This window comes from Palaemon carinicauda, chromosome 38, assembly GCF_036898095.1.
Source record: "Palaemon carinicauda isolate YSFRI2023 chromosome 38, ASM3689809v2, whole genome shotgun sequence".
Taxonomy (NCBI): domain Eukaryota; kingdom Metazoa; phylum Arthropoda; class Malacostraca; order Decapoda; family Palaemonidae; genus Palaemon; species Palaemon carinicauda.
Window position 1 is genome coordinate 48,759,221 of NC_090762.1, and position 20,501 is coordinate 48,779,721.

The 20,501-nt window shown below is 34.2% G+C and overlaps 1 protein-coding gene across 1 annotated transcript in view; it reads right to left on the reverse strand.

Moving 5' to 3' along the window:
- Nucleotides 1–3,247: 3,247 nt before the first annotated feature.
- The window catches only part of LOC137630163 (uncharacterized), a 58,366-nt gene continuing 41,112 nt past the window's right edge, over nucleotides 3,248–20,501 (reverse strand). Inside the window, exon 5 of the mRNA XM_068361611.1 lies at nucleotides 3,248–3,433. Coding sequence (XP_068217712.1) covers nucleotides 3,324–3,433 — 110 coding nt within the window. The 3' untranslated portion in view covers nucleotides 3,248–3,323. The remainder of the gene's footprint in view (nucleotides 3,434–20,501) is intronic.

Genomic DNA, 20,501 nt, shown 5'->3' on the forward strand with positions numbered 1-20,501 from the left:
AAACTGATCTACCAAGGGAAATCATCTGAATGGAGCTTTACATACTGACCTGACATGTGAAATAATGTGGATGGAGCTTTACAAACTGATCTACCAAGGGAAATCATCTGAATGGAGCTTTACATACTGACCTGACAAGTGAAATAATCTGGATGGAGCTTTACATACTAACCTGACATGTGAAATAATGTGGATGGAGCTTTACAAACTGATCTACCAAGGGAAATAATCTGAATGGAGCTTTACATATTGACCTGACAAGAGAAATAATCTGGATGGGGCTTTACAAAATGATCTACCAAGGGAAATAATCTGAATGGAGCTTTACAAATTGATCTACCAAGGGAAATAATCTGAATGGAGCTTTACATACTAACCTGACATGTGAAATAATGTGGATGGAGCTTTACAAACTGATCTACCAAGGGAAATAATCTGAATGGAGCTTTACATACTGATCTGACATGTGAAATCATGTGAATGGAGCTTTACAAATTGATCTACCAAGGGAAATAATCTGGATGGAGCTTTAGAAATTGATCTACCAAGGGAAATAATCTGAATGGAGCACTACATACTGACCTGACATGTGAAATCATGTGAATGGAGGTTTACAAACTGATCTACCAAGGGAAATAATCTGAATGGAGCTTTACATACTAACCTGACATGTGAAATAATATGGATGGAGCTTTACAAACTGATCTACCAAGGGAAATAATCTGAATGGAGCTTTACATATTGACCTGACAAGAGAAATAATCTGGATGAGGCTTTACAAACTGATCTACCAAGGGAAATAATCTGAATGGAGCTTTACAAACTGATCTCCCAAGGAAAATAATCTGAATGGAGCTTTACATACTGATCTGACATGTGAAATCATGTGAATGGAGCTTTACAAATTGATCTACCAAGGGAAATAATCTGAATGGAGCTTTACAAACTGATCTACCAAGGAAAATAATCTGAATGGAGCTTTACATACTGATCTACCAAGGGAAATAATCTGAATGGAGCTTTACATACTGACCTGACATGTGAAATCATGTGAATGGAGCTTTACAAATTGATCTACCAAGGGAAATAATCTGAATGGAGCTTTACAAATTGATCTACCAAGGGAAATAATCTGAATGGAGCCTTACAAATTGATCTACCAAGGGAAATAATCTGAATGGAGCTTTACAAATTGATCTACCAAGGGAAATAATCTGAATGGAGCTTTACAAATTGATCTACCAAGGGAAATAATCTGAATGGAGCTTTACAAATTGATCTACCAAGGGAAATAATCGGAATGGAGCTTTACATACTGACCTGACATGTGAAATCATGTGAATGGAGCTTTACAAATTGATCTACCAAGGGAAATAATTTGAATGGAGCTTTACATACTAACCTGACATGTGAAATCATGTGAATGGATCTTTACAAACTGATCTACCAAGGGAAATAATCTGAATGGAGCTTTACATATTGACCTGACAAGTTAAATAATCTGGATGGAGCTTTACAAATTGATCTACCAAGGGAAATAATCTGAATGGAGCCTTACAAATTGATCTACCAAGGGAAATAATCTGAATGGAGCTTTACAAATTGATCTACCAAGGGAAATAATCTGAATGGAGCCTTACAAATTGATCTACCAAGGGAAATAATCTGAATGGAGCTTTACAAATTGATCTACCAAGGGAAATAATCTGAATGGAGCTTTACAAATTGATCTACCAAGGGAAATAATCTGAATGGAGCTTTACAAATTGATCTACCAAGGGAAATAATCTGAATGGAGCTTTACAAATTGATCTACCAAGGGAAATAATCGGAATGGAGCTTTACATACTGACCTGACATGTGAAATCATGTGAATGGAGCTTTACAAATTGATCTACCAAGGGAAATAATTTGAATGGAGCTTTACATACTAACCTGACATGTGAAATCATGTGAATGGATCTTTACAAACTGATCTACCAAGGGAAATAATCTGAATGGAGCTTTACATATTGACCTGACAAGTTAAATAATCTGGATGGAGCTTTACAAACTGATCTACCAAGCAAAATAATCTGAATGGAGCTTTACATACTGACCTGGCAAGTGAAATAATCAGGATGGAGCTTTACAAACTCATTAAAAAGAAAAATAATTTGAATGGAGCTCTACATACTGACTTAACAAGTGAAGTAATCAGGAGGGAGCTTTACAAACTGACCTGACAAGTGAAATAATCGGAAAGGAGCTTTATGTACTAGTCTGATATGGGAAATAATCAGGATAGAGCATTACATCTTCCCCCATCGTCATCCTTACATGAAGGGGTCTATTACTTAATGCGCTCTCTCCAATGGTTTTTTCAAAGGTACCCACTTCCACCAAGCCTCTTCTCTCCTTATCACCATTTACCTTTTACCGTCTAATTCTCTGCCTCCCTTTTGATATTCTCTCCAAAATAGGTTCCTCCCAAGCCCTCCTCACTCCCTACCCACAATCCATCCTTAACTCGTGCCCACACCATCTCAGTCTTGACACTCTTATCATCTCTGTAATCTTTACTACATCTGCCATTCTTCTTATTTCATCATTTTCCCATCTTTCAAGCAGTGATATTCCCATAATGCACCTCAGCGTTCTCATCTCTGTTCTCTCAAGCTTTGCTTCCTCTTTTCGTCTTAGAGCCTATTTTCCCGATCGTTACATTAACACTGGTCTTATTATTGTGCTATAGATCGTGAATTTTATTTTGATTGGCATTCTTCTATCACATATCACTCCTGCTACCTCCCTCCACTTTCCCTATAAAGCTTTACATACTGATCTACAAAGGCAAATAATCTGAATGGAGGTTTACATACTGATCTGACGAGTGAATTAATCTGGATGGGTTTTTACATACTGATCTGCCAAGTGAAATAACCTGGATGGAGCTTTACATACTGGTCTGACAAGGGAATTATCTGGTCAGGATAAAAAATGGGACCTTAAATACCAATAGTATTTTTCATTTTATATATTTGAGAAATTAATTTCGTCTAAATATTAAAAAGAAAACCTTTCACTCAAACAGACAGACACAATTTGCATCAGGGACATACACTAGGTTCTGGAGACGAAATGGCGGAATATATTACATAAATCAGTGTTTGTAGATGTGTTTGTATCTAAGCACGTGCATACATTGAATCATAGATAAACAGAACCTGCTCTATAAGAGGAATTATCTTCTTGTAATTCATACTTTATCTTTCTTCATCACGATCCTTCTCAAAATATTTTTTTTACAACATCGACTCATTTCGTTTACATTAGTTTCCTAATTAATGCTTCAGCTTATGAAGTGCGCCTGCAATGACGCTCGCCACACGGTCTTTGAGGTTTGTGATGGGTCCTTGATTTGTAGCCAGCTGAATTTCTTCTAGGGACACTCCTGGAAAAAGAAGGGCAGTTTGATTATTATAAACATAGCGTTCGCCAATCTTCCAAACTTTATGAACCACTAGATCTATAATTCTAAATGTGGAAGACCACCAATATAAATTTTTAAAAAGGTAAATACATTTATATAACTAGAGGGACACTCAGTAGTGAGCATGCCTTCGCCACGACAAGCAGTCTTATTTTACTTTCAACTTCACTGCGTACTTGTGCTTTAATGTATTTGTCCAAAAACAAAATCATTAGATTTTAAAGAAATACATCGAAGTATAATTATGCAGTGGAGTTAAGAGCAAAATAAGACTGCTGGTAGTTCGTTTGTGGACAACATTACGAAAAAAAAAAAAACTACTTATCCAATTTCAACGAAACTTGGTGGACATTTGAAGTACGCATATAGGACAAAACTATTATATTTTGAATAAAATAACAGTGACGTACAAGTATGCAGTGGAAGTAAGAGCAAAATGAGGCTGCTTTGCGTGGCGAAGATATGCTCTATACTGTGTACTAGTACTTTGATGTACTTTATTCAAAATGTTACAGATTCATCCTTGGACCATACCCAACATGACTACCAAGTTTGGCCAAATCGGTACAGTAGTTTTTGTGTAATGTCACAAACAAACAAACAGAAGGGGGTGAATACATACCCTTCGCAAATCTTCGATTTTGGCGTAGGCAATAACAAAGAACTTTTGGTGTACGAATGTGAAATGTAAGTATTTGATATATCAAGGTTCAAATTTGATTATTAAAAAAATAAAAATTTGAATTTATGAAATAATTACACATTTTTAGCAGTATTTGCTCCTGCTTCTTTGCAATAAGTTTCTGGTGTAGTTTTTTTTTTTTTTTTTTTTTTTTTTTTTTTTTTTTTTTTTTTTTTTTTTTTTGCTTGGCTTGGCGAAGAGCCGATTTTGTCAATCTCAGACCAGTAGCGTTTCTTAATTGCTGTGGCAGAAGAAAATTTCTTTTCACACGAATATGTTGAAAATTTAATCAGAATTTTCATTGCTTTTGGTAGGGAGCCTAAAATGATGTCTTTATAAGGATGACTGGAATTTAGATTTGAGACTGTAGACCCATGATAAATCGATGAAGCTTTCTTTCTCATCCACGTTTAAGTGTTATTTTTAGTTTGCTGCAAATGGATCTATTATCCACACATCGCCATACCTTGGATCATCTCACTTTGTGTGATAACTACCAAAATAAAAAATCTGTCGGTGTCTGTAGGTGATGTTAGTTAATCACAGCAGGTTTTTTTTCTGCTAAATGATGGATTCAAATTCTTAATGTTAAATCGCCCAATAATACTAAATTGACAACACTGAGATGTCTGTCTTCGGTGTAATATATAACAGGGTTTCTAGAAGAGGATTAAGAAAACATGAAAATTAAAATTTTTCTGCGGACCAACAAAATTATTTCACAGTCCACCGGCTGGCGACCGCAGCTCGCTGTACTAGGGGATGGATGGCTCATATCTCTGTATATTGTTTCATAATAATGGAGTTTAAATTGTTTGGTTCTAGAGTCAAGATGAAGAAGCACAAAGGCTTTGACAAAGAAAACGGAGCACACATCGATCCAACTAATTACAATCGACATCATTTGTCTTACTTTTGAAAGACTGTCTCTTCGGCGCACCCTGTGTAGTAGGTCTTTAACGGCAGGAAAAAGGAAAGCTTAGGGGATGAAAAGGCCAATATGAAAGCAGTAATCAATGGCAAGAATGTGGGTCACATCTCGGCTAAGAGATCACGTAACGAGGACTAAAAGTTCTCCAGATATCCTGAATGGGGGCTATATCTCCTCTTCTCAGATGGCGGAACTCTGTGGAGACTTTACAGAGCGAGTTAAAACTCGAAAAAGACCGGAAAAGGTCTCCCAATGTCTTAAACTTTTTCTTTAAAAGTGTTTAATTCCCCCTGTATCTCCCGAAGGACTTTTGTTTTGCGGTCATGGGATGAGCAAAATAAAGTGTCACTTCGTCTCTATTTTTATCTGTAGGTTGTCATTAAAGAGATCTTCATCAAAAGGCAGTTTGTTAAGGAGTCTTGAAGGAAGTCATAAATATTCAACCATATTAGAGGGTAATCTTGACGTAATAACATGATATTTCTCAATAAGTGAGGATCTGTGCAATGTACAATAATTGATGGTTTGAAGCAAGCCTCATTACATAAAGGAAATATAATTATCTATTTACTCGTCCCATTCCCCGCCCCCAAAAAAGTTGTAATGTCATATTGTTATTTTAAGTGCTCTATATTCACTATTTTGAATGGCTTGATTTTACTGTAAGTTTCCAAATTCAAATATCACAAAAACCCATGTTCAGGACTAAAGAAAGGATCGCACGGTTATTAACAGAATGACGTTAATGCTTAGGTACTGCACTACCAAGAGCGTAGAGCAGTGGATTGATACTGTATAGACATAAATATATTTACTGTGCATATATATATATATATATATATATATATATATATATATATATATATATATATATATATATATATATACTGTATATATTTATTTATATATATATGTATGTATACATATATATGTATACATATATATGTATATATATATATATATATATATATATATATATATATATATATATATATATACATAAATTAGATATGTATAAATATATACTGTATATATATGTATATATGTATATATATGTATAATATATATATATATATATATATATATATATATATATATATATGTGATATATATATTCACAATATATATATATATATATATATATATATATATATATATATATATATATATATATATATATATATATATATATATATATATATATATATACAATAACAACAAATTAGCCGTTTCTAGTCCACCCCAGGGGTTTTTCCACTTCATCACCACGCTGGCTTATAGAGATTGGTGATGGTGGGGAAAATTTAGTTTGATCGCTCACAAAAGACCAACCTAGTATGGGTGGCCCTGACTAGTGCCGCTTTGCTGTTAATAGGTAGTAGGTTGGCCAAGGCACCAGCCACCCGTTGAGATACTACTGCTATAGTTATTTGGTCCTTTGACTGGCCAGACAGTACTAAATTGAATCCCTCTCTCTCTGGATACGGCTCATTTCATCTTTACCGACAGACACAAAGAATAGTCTGACCTATTCTTTACACATTCTTCTCTTTTCTCATACTCTTGACAACCCTTAGATAACCAAACAATTTTTCTTCTCTCTGGAGGTTTACGACTGTTCTGTAATTGTTCATTGGGAACTTTCCTCTTTGTAAGGGTAGAGGAGACTCTTTAGCTATGGTAAACAGCTCTTCTAGGAGGACACTCCAAAATCAAACCATTGTTCTCTGGTCTTGGGTAGTACCATAGCCTCTATACCATGGTCTTCCACTGTCTTGGGTTAGAGATCTCTTGCTTGAGGGTACACTCAGGCACGCTATTCCATCTCATTTCTCTTCCTCTTGTTATTTTAAAGTTTTTATAGTTCATATACCTTGTTATTGTTCCTAAACTTCTCTTCTTATTTCCTTATTTCCTTTCCTCACTTGGCTATTTTCCCTGTTGGAGCCCTTATGCTTATATTATCCTCCTTTTCCATCTTTCCCAAGCAGGGTTATAGCTTAGAAAACAGCAATAATACGAAACCCTTTTACTACGTTATAGGTATACCCACTCACAAATGGATATATATGTATATATATGTATAATGTATATATATATATATATATATATATATATATATATATATATATATATATATATATATATATATATATATATATAAAATGTGTATGATGATTTTTCACATTTACCCGTGTTTTTCATTTATTTATATAAGCCGTAAATACCTTTTATTATCGAATCTGCTCTGCCTCGAGATCAGAGACCCAATGGGGTATTAAATTTTTGATAATAGCTTCTGGTCTGCCAAGGATTCGAACCAGGACCAAGTCGAAACTGAGGTTACACTGACTCGTCTTTACCATCTCTTCGAGGTCTAGTTAGTAAAGACGAGTCAGTGTAACCTCAGTTTCGACTTGGTCAGGGTTCGAATCCTTGGCAGACCAGAAGCTATTATCATATAGTTAAATCAGTGTTATACGAAAGCGCGGCAAACGATGCTTAATATATTGCTATAAAATGCGCAGCAAAATATTAAGTCGTAAGCGCGTTTTATCACTCGCCCACAAATCCGGTTGTTAATAAGTTCTTTAACGATCACTCACCTCTTCCATTGACCAGATGATATCATCTGTTGCCCCATGCTGACTAAAGGAGGTGAAAGTAGGATTTTTAAGCAGTCTTTTTTTTTTTTTTTTTTTTTTTTTTTTTTTTTTTTTTTTTTTTTTTTTTATAAGTATATCCTTCTTGCACCTCAGTACAGGCTTATCCTTGCAGTCCTTTATAAAAACACTTTAGATAGTCATATATTCGTCATGTAAAAATAAATATATGTCTTCATAAAAAAGTTTATATTATAAGATATTCGTTATACAACTTGATTATTACAGTTTTGTATTTGCTCCGAATGTGTTACCCAATCTCTCCATATAATTGTGTCTGACTACTTCTCTCTGACATATATTTGTTGTTCTGGGAAATAGCATACTCACTCGTTCCTGTTTTGTTCAGGCTTCCTGGTTGTTGCAGATCTATTGATACTCCACTTCTTTATGTAGGTATTACTCTGGGGCTTCACTAGAACGTCAAGCAATACATATACAGATTGATGGGATGCATAAAAATGCTCATTAAAATGAGCATGAAAAGATTCCGCAGTATTATTTGAACGCTTGGTATGTGAGGGAGTTTCAGCCCAAAGCAATGGAGGATATCTTGAGTTTAGTGATATATAATTGCTAACAAGAAAGTCCGCAAAAAGTGTACATCTAACATCCTGAGGTGCATCTACCATAAGCTCATCCACAAAGCCATCTTCAACTTCCTTAGGGGCAACGAAATGGAATCCAAACGATAATTTTAGCCACAAGCCAATGTCACTGGTGTTGTCTTTGTACTCATTACCTAGTCCAAGATTCTGAAGATTTTGGCACCATGCCTATCTCAAATGGAATCTGTAACATTTGATGACTGTCGTAGAACAGTACGCATGGCAACTTCAAAATCTGCATGTATCACTGAGGGCTTTAGGAGTAGATTCCTAGCTGAACAAATATCAATCAAACACGTCTACACATTTCTATAAACCTCAGTTTGACCTAGTAATAAAGCATACAATGAAATATAATGTCCTTTACATACTCTATGTAAAGTCCTAAATACGAAGATCTCCTCATCTGCGTCAAAAATTCTTGATTTGTTGTACAGTTGGCTTCATTAGTTCCGGTACACTGACTTCTCTTTAGCTTCACGTGAAGTGTACCGGAACTAATGAAGCCAGCTGTACATGAAAGAATAACCAGACTTGTTTCAGGATTATTTTCCAGGATAAAATTTTAAGCTTTGGTTGTAGAAATAGTCATAGAATTACACCTTTCGCTGCTCTCTGTATAATGATTGTGCAATCTATCTTATATAAGTAGATTCAAGTTCATGGTCAGAGAAGTTTTTATAGTTCAATTCTAATTAGCTTTGAAGGCCTTGCCCACAAGTCGTCAGTTACCTTTCTTTTCACTGTTGCACGTATTTGCTGTCTTTCTAATATTTTTGGCATCCTTGTCATGATTGTGTTCGCACTGTCTTTGAGTAATTACTTCAGTCATTGTGCTGTCTGTTCTAAGTCGAACTTTACATTTTTTGTTCGTACATCGCCGCGATATGGATCCGCCGGCTACAACGACAGTGAACACTTTGTGAATCATTAAAATACACTAAACGAAACTGATCGAAATAGCGAGTTAAAAGGGAACAATCTTGCCTTGCATTTGTAACTGCATTAAGGATGAGTTTCGAACTCGTTAATCTCTTCGAATTAGCGCTTTTGTATAGCGTCCTTTATGGCCAATATATATATATATATATATATATATATATATATATATATATATATATATATATATATATATATATATATATATAGATACACTGTATATACATATATACATACATACATACACACACACATATACATACACACAAACATACACACACACACACATATATATATATATATATATATATATATATATATATATATATATATATATATATATATATATATATATATATATATATATATATATATATACTGTTGAAGTGTTACATTTGTATGAACAATATTTTATCTTGACAATTGTAATATGTATTATGTGTGTATGTGTGTGTTCGCGCCTGCTGTAATAAAATGCAATTTCGCTCAGTAAAAGTGAGTAAGCACAGGATTTTAATATCCTAATGTGCTGAGCTAGGGCGCGAGGTATTGGCTATTTCACCTTCTCACATTCTCTAACTATTAATTACATGAACGCTAATCACCTCTTGCGAGACTTACTAAAGATAGAATTTTTTAAAGGAAAAAATCCTTAATGTTTCGCTTTCGAAGAAAATGATCTTAGCATTTGCCCATTACTGGTTTGATTATGAGAAGATATTTTTTTTTCAAGGGGATTAATGTGCCAACTGGAAAGATAGGACTTTAGAGGATGATCGGCGAATAGCATAGAAAATTTCGTGGAACATGATGTGAATATGATGTACGTTATAGAAGTATGAAATTGTTCGCATACCTTCATTAACCTTGGTCGAGTTAATGAATGCGATGACATTGATATTGTGGTGGCCGATGCGGTAAAGTTCGTGTCTGGTGAATGCCAGACTGGGGTTCGAGTCCTACTCAAATTTGTTAGTTCCTTTGATCGCTGCAACTTCACCAACCTTGTGAGCTAAGGAGGGGGTTTGGTTTTAGGGGAGCTTATAGGTCTATGTGCATCAGCAGCCATTGCCTAGCCCTGCTTGGTCCTAGCATGGGAGCTGATCATATGTATATATGGTCAGTCTCTAGGGGCATTGTCCTACTCGATAGGGCAATGTCACTGTCCCTTGCCTCTGCCATTTATCAGGATGCCAGAAAACCTCATATCAATCAATCAGTCATAAGCGGCATTTGAACCTTTAAACTTAAACACAAGTAAATATGAGGAGCGTAATGAAAATTATTTGGAAAGAAAATGGCTGTGAAGACCACAACAGAAGTACTTTGACAAGGTAATCCATGTGTTGAACATAATAAAAGTACTTTGATAACCGGGCATATGTAAGGAACAAATCTTAAGTACTTTGTCGAGTAAATGAAAGTAGTAAACAGTCAATAAATCCGCCGAGTTATTTAATGTGACGGACATAGCAAAGAAATGTAAAGGTTTTCTTCGATAGCAGATCAGTAATCTGTTTTACATATAAGTAATTCGAAGATGCATTTTGAAAAAAAAAAAAAAATGAACAGATGCCTTTCATAGCAGTATTAGAGTATATTCATATCGTTATCAGCGTATCACATTGACAGCTTGACGGCCTAAGAAAAATTAGTCTCCCAGAAACTGTAACGATCATCAGGTAAGCACGCAATTATCTTGAAACAAAAATAAAACAAATTAATTCGAAAATGTCCCAAAAATCTTTTCTAACTTTATGACCTTCCAGTAGATAAGAAATTTGCGGTATATTTTCCACATCCTCTTCAGATATTCAAACAGTTCAGTGCCAAAACCGTACTCTCTAATTAACATGGAGGACTTACCTAATTGACTCCTAGGGATAAGAATATTCTTGAAAATCAATCTCCTGAAGGGGTATTATCAGGTCTGAGTAAAAAAAGGAGACCATGAAAAAATAAGTAAGAATATATCATCCATACCGACATAGATCATATACATATTCTCCTTGGGCCGATGTCTTTTTGCCCCGAAGCAATCCAAGAGAGGAAGGAAAAAAATTATATTTTCTTGAATTAGTTCAAGGTGGTCCTTAGATCCTTTATGCTTTGTGATTGCCTTGAGGTTCTTCGCGATTCACAGATAAAAGCAATTTACAAGAATGAAAAGATGATTAATGGCGGCTTGAGGGTACACTCGGGCACACTTCTATCTAGTTTCTCTTCCTCTTGTTATGTTGAAGTTTTTATAGTTTTTATAGAAAATATTTATTTTAATGTTGTTACTATACTTAAAATATTTTCTTTTTCTTTATTTCCTTTCCCTGTTGGGGCCCCTGGGCTTATAGCACCCTGCTTTTCCAACTAGGGTTGTAGCTTAGCATTTAATAATAATAATAATAATAATAATAATAATAATAATAATAATAATAATACAATTGTTGATGAGGGACGACTTTCCAAGGCTATTCAAGAAAATTCCTTTCAATTATTCAAAAAATATTTTCATCTTTATATTCGTAGGCTTAATAAAGTGGATTAAGCAATATAATTTCTTCCCATCTTGTCTTATTCTTGTCTTTGTATAGAAAAATAATAGCTAGCTAATTATATATTCACCACCGAAAAATAAAGACAATACAATGAAGTCTAAGGTTATGTATAAAAAGACAAGCTAATTATTCTTGTAAAAATTGCACCTTTGAAACTCAAATAAGATGTATTCCATTAAATTTATTTTTGGCCAAAATATTTTATCCTTTTATTCCTCTCTGAATCAGAGACGGCTAATTGGCACAATAGAATATTCCGCAATACCATTTCAAGAGAAAGGTACAAATTTTATTGTTCTAAAGGTAAAGGTGCCTGGTTTCAGTTCCAGTATCATCCTACTAGACGCTCGCCAGAACGTCAGCCGGTTAAGCCCAATCCCCCACTGTGGTGCCCAACCACAGCAATATCCTCCCCAGTAAGCAGCTTAAACTCGTGGTCCCGGGCTGGGATCGATCTGCTGCCATGCGAATACTAGGCAACGGCGTTACCATTGTACAGTACTTGCCTTTTGAGATTTTAAATCTTGAGATGTTTTTTGATGCGAGTAAAATATAAGATGAAAATTTCAAAAATTTCCCTGGAATTTTACCTCACAACTAAATGAAAAGTCAGCATCACTACAAAGACACTACAGAGGTAAAATATTCTCTTTTTAGACTCGAAATGAACTTAATTCTTTGGTATTCAAGAGAATACAAATGTAATGAAGAGATTTCAAATGTTCTTACCACAATTCAATTGTACTTAACAGATGCAGCATGTTTTCTTTGCAGAATCAAAAATACTTTACAGAATAAAATGCTCTAAATGCTCTTTACAAAATCAAATATACTTGTGAGAAACCAAATTAAGAATAACCAGATGTATCATTTCATTTTTCGAAACGACATTTTACAGTAATTTAAACTTTTAACGTACAAGAAACCTTATAGAAATTTATATATAATATCGTTGTACAAGTGTGTTGATACTATCTGTAAGAATATGTTAAACATTTAGAAGCCAGTAAAGGATTTGTTTTGTGGTTAAGAACTAGTCTTTTATCTTTAAATTAAATCATTTCGTTTTTCAAACCGACATTTTACAGAAATGAAAACTTTTAACGCACAAGAAACTTCATAGACATTACTCTGAAATATGATTATACAAGTCTGTCATCATCTAATATTGATATTATACGCAAGAGTGTGTCAATCAGAAATCAGGAATGATTTTTTTCCTATTATTAAAATTAAATTTAATAAAAATATGATAATTATCTTTAAAATACAATTTTTTAGTGAGATTTCGTGAATAAAGATTTGTCTATCGCGTTACCAGAGATCCCTCCAAGAACAATTTGTTCACATTAATTTTCCTTCTAATGAAGACACAATGATACATGTCTCTTTTCCCATTAAGAACGAACACATGAGAAACATTAATTATGCCAGATGAAAACGGGAGAGGGAAAATTAAGATGATTGATTTTCCTATGCTTTTCAATGGGGTTTTCGACATTACAGTTCCAGCATCTCTAAATCCCCCCCCTCCCCCCCTTCCTCCCCTTTCAGTCCCATAAGCGGCCTTTAGAAGGAATACTTCACGCGTGCATTTTCCTTCGATAGCAAGTTTACTTTTTTTTTTTACTTTTATTGTTTACATAATCAATTTTATTATCATTATTAATTTTACGATTAGATTATCTTTGTTTTCTCCTCGTTCAGCATATTATTTTAATTTTTCTTCTTTTCCTTTTTCTTCTTCGTCTACCTCATAAATTTTTGTCGTCTACTTCGTATTCTTTAAATACTTTGTATTCTCCCATTATTTCTTTATATATCTCCTATTCCATTTTTTTCACATTCTTCGCTCCTCTTCATTTTCTTCATCCCCTGCTTTGTATTCTCTTTATCTCTTATTTCCTTTTCTCCCCTGGACAAAAGGCAGCAAAGCATGGAGGTGAATCACGCCCCGTGAAATAATAGCCAAGGGCGCCATTTCTCTTATTCGTTTAACGTATTCTTATTTTTCCAAAATTAAATTTCTTTTTTTTATTTCGTGATAACTCTATTTCTATAGCATTTCAAGTCAGCCATGTTTTATATTTAGAATGTCTGGATTCCCATATTTGCTTGATAAACTTGAAGTCGTTTATGTCTAATCGAATATCTCTAATTGCCTTACAGTGTATATATATATATATATATATATATATATATATATATATATATATATATATATATATATACATATATATGTATATATATAAATATATATATATATATATATATATATATATATATATATATATATATATATATATATATATATTGTGTGTGTGTGTGTGTGTTTATGTGTGTACAGAATATACTGTATATGCATATGTGTTTGTGTGAGGGTGTATCTAAGTGTGGATATATATATATATATATATATATATATATATATATATATATATATATATATATATATATATATATATATATATATATATATATGTGTGTGTGTGTGTGTGTGTGTGTGGAATGTGATGAGGTTATATGGGGTTGGTGGAAGGTTGTTGCAAGCAGTGAAAAGTTTCTACAAAGGTAGTAAAGCATGTGTTAGAATAGGAAATGAAGTGAGTGATTGGTTTCCGGTGAGAGTGGGGCTGAGACAGGGATGTGTGATGTCGCCGTGGTTGTTTAACTTGTATGTTGATGGAGTGGTGAGAGAGGTGAATGCTCGAGTGCTTGGACGAGGATTAAAACTGGTAGACGAGAATGATCATGAATGGGAGGTAAATCAGTTGTTGTTTGCGGATGATACTGTACTGGTAGCAGACACAGAAGAGAAGCTTGACCGACTAGTGACAGAATTTGGAAGGGTGTGTGAGAGAAGGAAGTTGAGAGTTAATGTGAGTAAGAGTAAGGTTATGAGATGTACGAGAAGGGAAGGTGGTGCAAGGTTGAATGTCATGTTGAATGGAGAGTTACTTGAGGAGGTGGATCAGTTTAAGTACTTGGGGTCTGTTGTTGCAGCAAATGGTGGGGTGGAAGCAGATGTACGTCAGAGAGTGAATGAAGGTTGCAAAGTGTTGGGGGCAGTTAAGGGAGTAGTAAAAAATAGAGGGTTGGGCATGAATGTAAAGAGAGTTCTATATGAGAAAGTGATTGTACCAACTGTGATGTATGGATCGGAGTTGTGGGGAATGAAATTTAATTTGTTTGAGATGAAGTGTCTAAGGAGTATGGCTGGTGTATCTCGAGTAGATAGGGTTAGGAATGAAGTGGTGAGGGTGAGAACGGGTGTAAGAAATGAGTTAGCAGCTAGAGTGGATATGAATGTGTTGAGGTGGTTTGGCCATGTTGAGAGAATGGAAAATGGCTGTCTGCTAAAGAAGGTGATGAATGCAAGAGTTGATGGGAGAAGTACAAGAGGAAGGCCAAGGTTTGGGTGGATGGATGGAGTGAAGAAAGCTATGGGTGATAGGAGGATAGATGTGAGAGAGGCAAGAGAGCGTGCTAGAAATAGGAATGAATGGCGAGCGATTGTGACGCAGTTCCGGTAGGCCCTGCTGCTTCCTCCGATGCCTTAGATGACCGCGGAGGTGGCAGCAGTAGGGGATTCAGCATTATGAAGCTTCATCTGTGGTGGATAACGGGGGAGGGTGGGCTGTGGCACCGTAGCAGTACCAGCTGAACTCGGTTGAGTCCCTTGTCAGGCTGGGAGGAACGTAGAGAGTAGAGGTCCCCTTTTTGTTTTGTTTCATTTGTTGATGTCGGCTACCCCACAAGATTGGGGGAAGTGCCTTGGTATATATATATATATATATATATATATATATATATATATATATATATATATATATATATATATATATATATGTGTGTGTGTGTGTGTGTGTGTGCATGTATATGTATATGAGTGTGTTGAAATGGTATTGAAATATTGCTCTGGTTCTATAATTCAAATGTGTTCATACCTTTCGGGAGTAGGGGGCTGGGGGTCTATCCCCCTAACTTTTTGCCATCTGATTAAATACTTTTTTTTTTTTAGAGAAAGTGGCATTTTACTTTTTATAATAACTTTGCGTTTAAGAACATCTCTTTATCCCATGCTTATCCATCGTGGCCTCTGTGTCCTTTGGAAACACGTACTTTCTGTCCTAAGTATGTATATTCGTTAACTCGAACTTAACCCTTATTTGTTGTCTCTGTATTTTCATTGAATGTTATATTAGTTTTGTTCATATTCATTTTAAGTCCTACAAATTTTTTTTTATTCAAATCTGCTATCATCTTTTGCAATTCCTTCCCATGATTCACTAAACAGAACTAAATCATCTGGAAATCTTAAGTTGTTAAGGTATTCCCCATAATGTTAATTCCTACATTTGCTTTTTCAAACTTTAGCCTCCAACCCGAAACAAAAACGATCCTACGCCCCTGGTACATGTAACAAGATATACTTTATAGAGGATTGGTATCTATAATTGGGCTTATGAATAGCAAAGAACGTATTCGCTGCAGACATAGATATTTTGGTTGAACTCAAGATTTTTTATTTTATGGCCGAGTTCCAAGTCTTTGGTTTTAGAACATTAGGATCTTCTCTATATATTTTTTTAATACACATCATCTATATTATACATATAATTACCATAACTTAGAGCCTAAAAATCTGATGGAAAATAGTATTATTTGAATTTGATGCATTTATTGAAAAGAAAAAAAAAACGAAAGTATGTTTCAGTAATGACACACTTCTCCAAATTTGAATAGAATCCGAGTGTTTCCACTTCTTGTCAAAGATGGTAGCACACGTCCCTTGCTTCATTTATGTGAATGAGTATATCAAATTGGAAAAGGATGATAGATTGATAGAAATATGTGTGCCAGATATAAATTATATTCAATTCCAATTAAGTAGGCTATTTTAAAACCAAAATAATGTTAAGGAAGGTTCCCGAACACAAGGATTAAAGAGCTCTGCACATTGTTTATTTTCATGGTCAATAGATGGAGTTAACAGTAGAGTATCAAACTGCTAACCATCCTCCATCATCCACTAATTATAATTTTTATTTCTTCATTTCTGTTGCTATTTGGGCACAAAATATAATGTAAAACAGAAGCACGTGAACTTGATGTTCCTAATTGTCTGCCAACAGCTTGATTCTTAGGAAATTACAGATTTCACCATAAATATCACAGAAATATTTCCTTAGCAAACAATTGTTAGTTCAGTTATATTTTGGGGTAAGGGGGGGTTCGTCAGAATACCACAGGTACTGAAGTTAGTGGGACAATCAAGTAATTACGCAGTCATTTCATCTAATGCTCAATAATCTTTATATGAAACCTAAACATAATTTATATGTTTCATAGTATGGCGTATTATTAGTAAAAACTACGTAGATTAACAATATTGCTATATTCCGAAAGGCATAATTATGCAGACTCCTTGCTCCCGCCCATATATCGTAACGAGTTTTACTTTACCGCCAATAGATGGCCTTAGAAGTCCCTTGTCCCAACTAATATAGTCAATTATTTGAAGACCACGTGTGTCCAAAAAGTGGGATAGGAAGGTAGAGGCTAGAGAAGTGATAGTTGGTAAATTGTCCAACGATCGTTTGCTTATTAGGAATGAATATTTTTATCAGAAAATGGTGTGAATTTTTCATATGTTATTGGAAGCAACCTGAGTTTACTTATAAAAGTGTTTAGTATTTCCTTTTTTCATCAGAACACATGGATTGTAAGTCCTGTCCCTGTACAAGTGACCAAGGTAACAATCATCAGCATAGTTAAGGTTTGTGGGACGAGTTTGAAACAGCGCTGCCAAATGAATTTCCTTGAATGGAGAATATCATTATTCATTACAGATTCAAATCATTAAAGGAGTGATAGTTGTATGCTACAAGGTGCATGACTATGGTGTAATTTGATGCTCTTATAATCAGCACAATCTACATAGAAAAATCGAATTATGGAAAAGAAAATGGTCACATTTCTGTCTTCGAAAACCCCTGACTGTATTGTGTCATCCACCTGCGAATTTGTTTTTTTAATAAGGGCGTTCCAGAGTGTAAATAAGTTATAGAATAAACCTTATCATCATTTCCTTAGTAAATGTATCCATGTTAGTAAAGACGCGTCTTGGTTCAATATAAGTTAAAAGAATCCACTAAGTACACACACACACACACACACACACACACACACACACACACATATATATATATATATATATATATATATATATATATATATATATATATATATATATATATATATATATATATATATATATTTATATATACGTATACACACACACACACACATATTTATATATATATATATATATATATATATATATATATATATATATATATATATATATATATATATATATATATAAAACTGTTTCCCTTACCAGTAACGGCTTCACAAGTCAATGATAGGCCAATTGTGAATATAAAAAACCTGATTCTGAAAGATCGTTGAGAGAGAGAGAGAGAGAGAGAGAGAGAGAGAGAGAGAGAGAGAGAGAGAGAGAGAGAGAAGCTGATGATCTCTGTAAATGAATCGGAAGAGATGGAGTATACATATAACAGGAAGAGTCAATGTTCATTTATATAGGTGAAGTGTAGATGTTGCATTAAGCTATTAAAGATATGTGACAGTTATTTGTCAACATTTATTTTTATTAGGACGAATATTGATCGCGGTGTTTTTAAGGAATTTCGTGCTGGGCAGAGTTGAAGATGATAGTTAAGAGAGACGATGATGTAAGCACACATTTAATAATGTCCCCGGGTCTAATGAGAATATAAATAAAGTTTTTCTCTATACAAAAGTTTGTTTCAAAGGAAGGGTTTCTTCTGTAACGATATCAAAGTCAGTTTAAATCATTGCCAGTAAATCACAAGAAAGGTGTCATTTTTTTTTTTTTTTTTATGGAAAGGGTAACAAAGATGTCAAGAAAGGTTTATCGATTTTTTTTCAAAGTATTAAAAACAATTTTCACATAAGTTACAAATATCCTATGATCGATAGAAATGGGAATAAATATAAGGCTGGTCTAAAGAGTCAAATGTTTATCCATATTTCTATTGGTTATAGGTTTGAGTCCTTGAAAAGGCAGAAATATTCATCATTAAAGGCAGAGCGAATTGGACATCAAGAAGTATTTGTAACCTATTTGATATATATATATATATATATATATATATATATATATATATATATATATATATATATATATATATATATATATATATATATATATATATATATATATAAACACTCGTGATTTTAATCAATGAAAATATATATCACAGTGACATTTAATTTCGAATTCTTCTCTGTGGAATGTATAGCCACGGGAAATTGATTATTGATAAAAGCATATGGCTGGCCAAGGATTCGACCCTATGCCCTGAGACGAAACAATGCCTGCATGGGCGACTTTACTATTTGACCTATAAAGAACGAGGTAAGCTCATTTCAAGTCCACTGTAGATATACCAGTTAAATTCAGGAATCTATACTTGGACTTGAAATCAACCCACCTGACTCCTCGCCGTCAGAGCCTTTACATACTTTAGTCCACCCTCCCCCTCCACCCGAAAAATGCTACTACGCCCCTGCCTTTTAATATGAAAGAATTAATAGCACAAAGATACCCTTCTTTGATATATCAGGAACTTGACCATTAGTAGCAACGACAATGTATATATTTTGCTTTGATTTCTTGTCCCATTAAGAACTATTAATTGATCCAAATTGTGGTGGCCGATGTCATAGCGTCCCTGATTGGGGATCGCCAAGCTGGGGTTCGAGTCCAGCTCAAACTCGTTAGTTCCTTAGGTCGTTGCAACCTCACCATCCTTGTGAACTAATGAATGGAGGGTTTAGGGGAGCCTATCGATCTATCTGCTGAGTCATCATCAGCCATTGCCTGGACCTCCTTGCTTGGGTGAAGAGGGAGCTTGGGGGCTGATCATATGTATATATGGTCAGTCTCTACGGCATTGTCTTGCTCTGCCATTCATGAGCGACCTTTAATCCTGTAAACTTTTAAACTACACAAAAATTCATGTTTGGCATCTTTTGAAACCTCGATGCCAAGCTTTGCATGAAGCGTCAACACTGGAATCACCCAGGTTCTTGCTCGTGCAACATTTTCGCTTGGTACGCGTGTGTGTTTGTACTGGCGAAATACTTTTGAAGTCTTTGTCGACAATATATTGAGAGACATGTTATTGGAGTCGACTTTATATGGTACACAGATTGAAGCTAAGCTAAAAATATATTCTTTTTTCTTTTATTTTTTTATGAAACTGCCAAGAAAAGGAAGTTGAAAATTTGTTTTTATTTTTAACATTCCATTCTTCAAGAGGTGGGGTTATTTGGATTCCTACGGAGTTATTCAAAATTTGTATTTGATTTTCGTTTTGTTAGGTTATTCTGATCTTGACTTGAAAGGAAGGTGATCTTTTAGCTTTTATAACTTTCTATCCTCTAAAAGGCGCATATAAATATATACATGTATATATCTTATATATATCTTATATATGTATAGACGCACACACACACACACACACACACACACATATATATATATATATATATATATATATATATATATATATATATATATATATATATCATATATGTATGTA